General features: G+C 40.4%; 1 protein-coding gene across 1 annotated transcript in view; it reads right to left on the bottom strand.

The window, feature by feature from the left end:
• Positions 1-6,391, bottom strand: part of furina (furin (paired basic amino acid cleaving enzyme) a) — a gene marked incomplete at its 5' end in the record, with an annotated part of 73,020 nt that overhangs the window by 9,932 nt on the left and 56,697 nt on the right. The window contains 3 exon segments of the mRNA XM_035652302.1: positions 3,633-3,750; positions 4,015-4,118; positions 5,329-5,429. Coding sequence (XP_035508195.1) covers positions 3,633-3,750; positions 4,015-4,118; positions 5,329-5,429 — 323 coding nt within the window.

The raw sequence follows: 6,391 nt of genomic DNA, 5'->3' as shown, positions 1-6,391 counted from the left end.
GGTGTGTGATCACTTAAGCCGTGGTTTGCGCGGGCTGTGGTTAAGCCAACAGGTCCCCCTCCAGGGTGCGGTCTATAAAACAGGGTATGTTGCAGGCCTGGCATAGAAAAGGTGAATCAGTAATTTTAATGAAGGCCCTTTTTGGGACTTCTTGCGGCAAGGCCCTTCCGCAAGCAGCCCCTTTTCTAGCCCGCAGGTAACCAAGTCCAACACAATTGGGGACTAGTGGTCCACAAGATATATTATATGTTATATATTATATATTGATTATATATTATATGATTAATGTATTATGGAAATTTGCAGGGGCAAACGCCAGGGGACCCTTCCAAAAATATTGGCCATGTTTTAGGCAAGCTGCCAAAATTATGTGATTTTGTTGGGTGGGCTTGTAAGGCAGGGGTGTCAGAAGCCAGCGGAGAAAATGAGAATGGTATGAACAAAAATTGGCTGCCCGAGGGCCTTGAGATCATTTGTGAGAGAGTTTGGAGCCCACTGCGGGAACATGCGTGCTGTGATTTAAAGAGGGCTAAGGCAGAAGCAAGTTTGTGGCCACTGTTGGAGGGCAATGCATCTGTTTTACAAAGGCAACAATGCAAGAACAAGACAGAGGGGAATGGGATTGTTTGCTTAACAAAAAACCTATAAAACCAATCTGCTATCCAGGGTCCACTGTGGGGAGAATCAGCGAGTTTGATAATGAAAGCCGCGATTGGCCCCTCTTGTTTATCGACCATGTCCAGTCGGCCAACCTCCCACTGTAAATGATAGTAAAACCACTTTTGCTGAAAATTAAAAGATGGCCTGTAAAAAGTTAAACCCACAAAAGCTTTGCTGTTTCAGGCATTTCACCAAAACAAAACCCCAAGGGGCCAAAACCACAAGAACACTGCCACAATAACCAATTATTTATTTTCTGTTTTTGTTTGGCCTTCTGCTGGAATTTGTTTTTCAAACCTTGGCCACTTCAGCCAGCATTCCTTTCTCCCAATGCACCCCCAACCAATCACGATATGACCTTATTGAACATTTATGGGGAAATTTTACTTTGAAAATTTCTTTAATTAAAACAATCCAAGTTTTACAGGCAATTTGTACTTCCCTGGAAGGACCCCACAGAATGTTGTGTATTTTCTCCAGTGTTAGAAAATATTAAGCTTTTCAAAGGAACCAACCAAAAAAATTAGTTCCTTGGGAGGTTCAGCCACCATTTGGTGGCGAGTACGGCCTTACAAAAGGGATACAGGTTTCTAAACATTAAATCGCCTTTTTTGAAGAACCAAACTTTATGCGAACACCCACAAAATTTTGCTCCTTGGTGGTAATTTTGAATAATTTGCATACCCTATTTAAAACCCGTTGGTGTAACATTTAGAGGAGTCTTAATTAGGGCAATGAATGTATTAATTATAAACGTATTGTCGATTTAAGTGTATTAAATCACTTTGTGTTAAAATGGGTTTACGTAACTTAAATCTGTCATTGTTGAAACCTATAGGCCAATATTTTACAGATTTTAAGGCCCCCAGAACAGGGAACCAAACCCAAAACCACTGGCTTTCAGAATAAGGAAGCCATTCAGCGTTTTTCATGACGTTTCGCAGCCCCCACCATAGTTTCTTGTCCTGCCACCTATAGAAGGCTGGAAGCTGGTATTTTCAAAATTTTAGTCAGGGCTGCAAAATATGGGCTGGACCCCAAATAAAATTTCTAGACAAAAGGGTTTCTCAGTGGTTTACAGTAGTATCAGATGTACTTAAAAACATACTAAAAGTTTACCAAAGTTTGACTCCAAGAAAGGAGAAGAAAGAAACAGCTGAGAAACCTTTTGTTCGAATTTTTTTTAGGGTTAGGTGTTTTTTTTCATATATGCAGCCGCCTATACACAGAATAAGAATTGACTCAAAGTTATTCATTCATCATCTATGATGTAGTACTGTACGTATATATTACTGCAATTTTCTTCAGAAAAGTGTCCTTTCTGAGTACACCATCATGATTTGGATGTAATTGACATTGAGAAAGACGAAGAACACCTACCTGCTCACTTATTTCAAGTCACTCTGGATAAGTGAGTCAGCTAAACACCTAAAATGTAAATTAAATAACCTGCCTTGACTGCTGCTCCCAGACGCTCGAACCATCTGTTCTGAGCATCTCATAGCTGCGGTAAAAGAGAGAGAAATCTCAAACCCAGCGAGAGAAGTGACAGGGAGCGCATAATGAAAAACAGTCGAGACGTCGGGCTGTGTTTCGACTGTGATGCCAGGAAAAGCAGGAAGAAAATGGCTGAGGAGAAATATTGAGTCTAAACAGTAAAAGGGACACGAGTTGACAAATTACTATTTCTCTTTTAAATCCTCCCTCTCGTACTGATCCGAGTGCCAACACACACACACACCCCCGACACGCAGCATTTCAACAGGCGTGCTGAAGATGAGGACATAATGTGTCACTGCAGCAAAGCATGACAGCTCAGTCAAACGCGAGCATCTCCTACACCTGCATTCTGTTATGGACCGATTCCTCTTATCACTTATTGTGTCTCAAACATCCAGGTTGATCTCATCATGCTGCCAAATCACAGGCCTAGTTTACATCAAGCCAAAACCATTTATATAACAAAGTATTCATTGTGCATCTGTTCTGCCATGTCTTGTAATGGTATATTGACTGCTGTTATGTTATCAGTATAAATGATCTTTCTGATCACATCTGCTTTGCTGATCCCTGATACTCCTCTCATATTTGATCTGTTTTATCATGGGTTTGTGTTATATGGTTAGTTACCTCTGTGTTTGATGTGCTGCTGCCACCTAAGTCAGTGAGGCACAGTGAGACAGATTAAAGCAGGAATTAGACTTTCTGTGTCTGTGAGTATGCAAGGGTCTGTGTCAAATTGTCATCAAAGGGTGTATGTGTAGGCTCTATATGGACATCTGTCAATTTGTTGTGACCACGTGGACTGTCTACACAGCCACTACACTGTAGGGAACACGTCCTCCAAGCGCACTCCAAAAAAATAGTCCTAGTTTCTTTTTTCAAGGTTCGAGCGTCTGGGAGCAGCAGTCAAGGCAGGAAGAAGTATTTCAACATGTAATGATTTCTTCAAATTTAAAATGAGCACATCAGCGTAACAGACTGTAACTTGTACTCCAGCAGGCGGCATTCCTAAAACACTCCGTCCATTTGACCCACTGAATGTAATCTGTAAGCATGGCTATGGAGAAAACAGGCTAGCCGTGCTGAACAGATAATCATTACATCAAAACCACTTGACTGATTTGACACATAAATGAAAAAATAGTGGCTTAAAATAAGGCTGTTTGCTTGGTTTGTAAAATGCAACTGTCTTATAATAACGTCAGCTTGTCACTCAAGCGAGGCAGCAGAGGCACCTTCGAGGGAATGGAACAACATTAATCAATGTAGTTTTGGATTAGGCTACGTGGACTGCATTCAAATTAATCAGGACAAATTACTTGTTAAGTCTAATTAGTTTAAACCATTTTTTTAAGTGACAGCTATAATATGTGTAGACACTTGCAATCAGGGTCTTGAGATAAATTCAGTAAGCTGTGAGTGTGTATGTAGTGTGAGTGTGTGAGTGTAGTGTAGTGTAGTGTACTAACCTTGGCTCACTGACCATGGAGATCACACATTTCCGCTGTGGCCCCACACTGGTCCAAGTCTTTGCCAGTGCTACAATTGCACTGGCATCAAGTAGACCATATCCATATGAATGGCTAACTACAGAGACCAGAGAGAAAAAGGAGAAACAGACACATGAATGTTGGCCTGCTGAGAGCAGCATCCTCACGCAGTTCCAACTTTATAGACCAGCTACACAGTGTGTATCTCATTTTAAGCTTTCACACAACCGCTCTGTCCAATTCTGGGGCCTTCCATCTCTGAAGGCAATTTTGGTTTATTGTATGTATAACATATTAATGAGCCTCAAAGGCGTCTGCAAACTGCAGAGGGCAGAAGATCATTTTGAAGGAGGTGCCGTACCTTTCCGCCCAACCCCATTGGTTCTCCAGTCATTGGTGAGCAGGTGGGCAGGGTGAGAAGTTCGTACAACCAGATGTTGCATGTCCCTCCAGGTCAGGTTTTTACTGGAACATGTGTATATGCAAGCACACACAGACACACACACACAGACACACACAGAGCCACGTAAAAAGAGAGAGAGAGAGAGAGCGATAGAGAGACACATACACGCACACACACACATACACAGCAACACACATGGTAAGACTAAATAAAGTTGAGGCACTCAAACAGATCAAACAGACGCATCTGAGAATACATCCTACAGTCTTAACTTGCAGGTGGCCAGCTGATTAAATACAGAATACAATAAAGTACCAGTCACATTCTTTCCTGAATTACGTTAAATCTTAAATCAACATGTGTTTCAACTCAATTTCTGTCCTTTGGCAAACTGTATAATAAAGTGAAAACCTGAAAAGTGCAGGTTTGAATGGATGTGGCCCAAAAAAGGGTTACAGGAGGTCACAGTTGGGTTTAACTTTAAATGTTTTATCTTATTATCCTCTAATTGTGGATTTACCAAAATTAAAATTATATTATCTAGCAACTTTGCTCAATCACTTTGCTCAATCACTTTCTCATCAAATCCGTTCCTAATTGCAATCTTTTTCTATCACTTCACTCTTTTTTGCCACAAGACTAATTACTCATTTTCAGGACTGTTCTGTGGCTCATGTTTGTCCCTCCATTAGTGCTGCGTGACTGGATAAGAGTGATTAGTGCTTACATCAAATTGTGCTGTTTTTGCAAATGCTCTGCAAAAATCTGTCAGGCAGATAGGGTTAAAAAGTAATTCAAAAAAATGGGATAATCAAGCAGAATTGATGCATTAACATGCAGCACCGGCAGTTAAATCCTGATTTAGAGTGTTAAATTTATAATCGGCTTTCTAAAAGTCTTTGCCAAAAAAAAAAAAGGGGGAGGGAAATATTTTACCTGTTGACCAATTTGCAGTTAGGAAACTTCTAACCACATGCTAGAAGCTGATAACAGTCAGGCATTAATTCAAACTACTTTGGCTTTTAGAATATTTTAATGTGCATATGCATTCTGAAAATTACAAATCTTACTCTGGAATAATTACTTAACAGTCCAATCGTGAGTTTGTTCTGTACAAATTCTATTGAACAGTTTTGTATTACATTGGATTAAATGATGGTAATCAACAAAAGTCAGTGAAATATGGAGAAAGGGAAGGTTAGAATGAGGCTGTAGAGCTGAAGAGAATTTCAAGTCTTGGTAAAACTCAGAAAAATGGTGATAAGCACTTACTTGGCCTCAAGGGCAAGGGCGATGATCCCAGCAGCCAGCGGGGCGGAGGCGGAGGTGCCTGTGTGAGAGTCTGTGCATTTTGATTTGAGGTCTGTAGTCACCTAAGGAAGACGAACACGGTTGTGCTTAAATAGACAAAAACTGACAATGTGGAAAAATATTCTCGAAACATTTACCTTAAGTTATTCTTCCAATTCTGTTTTATAACTTTGGTCCATCCTCATACACTAATACAAATCCTACACTTTTACCACAACGGAATAATTCTGAATAAATTCATAAAATAACTGAATTCTTTTCATCTGATAATTTCACTCACTTCTCTTACTATCTCATATGTATTTGCTCCCTGGACCAGCTGGAAAATCAAAGCGGGGAAATGGTATAACTAATGCTCACCCTCTCAGCTAACAGTGAGATGTCTTTGAGCAAGACTCTTTTTAGCTCCAGTAGAGATCTCCTCAGCGACCCAGTTGTACTGGGCAGCTCCCAAGAGCGAATTTCTACAGCTGCATGAATATATGGCAAAGTGGTGCAGAACCAGCATGTTTGTACTCAGCACAATCCATCTCAAGAAGGATAACGGTTACAAAACAGTCTTTTGAAAAAGCTCACCCACGGTATAATCCTAAAGGGGAAGTCAATCTATGTAAGACTTGAGAATTTAAGAATAAGAAGTCTACTCTATATGCGGACCAATGCAGAGCCTCCAGAACCTCATCTTTTAATGGACTAAACAGAATAATAAATGAATTGGCAGAACTGATTTTAATGGAAGCTTTCCTTATCCCACTTACTTTAAATTGAAAAAGAGGGATAATATAAGTGTAATTAAAAAAAAAAAAACACAAATTAAGATATTTACTGCTGCATAACCCCGGAGATCCCACCCTCTCTCTTCTCCATCTCTTCATTCCCGAGTTCATGAGTGACAGCACAATTAAATGAGTACAGCACTGAAGCATTAAGGGACCAGCCACATGTCACAGAGATGTCATAAGCTGTCCATCCAGTTGGTCTGGCTGCTAGACACTATGCTAGAGAAAGAGTGTGTGTGTGTGTG

Source organism: Morone saxatilis, unplaced genomic scaffold (assembly GCF_004916995.1).
Source record: "Morone saxatilis isolate NCDOM2014 unplaced genomic scaffold, NCSU_SB_2.0 Contig11, whole genome shotgun sequence".
In the NCBI taxonomy this organism is placed as follows: Eukaryota; Metazoa; Chordata; class Actinopteri; family Moronidae; genus Morone; species Morone saxatilis.
Note: the sequence above shows the minus strand (reverse complement) of the source record. Positions and strands in the feature narration are given on the sequence as shown.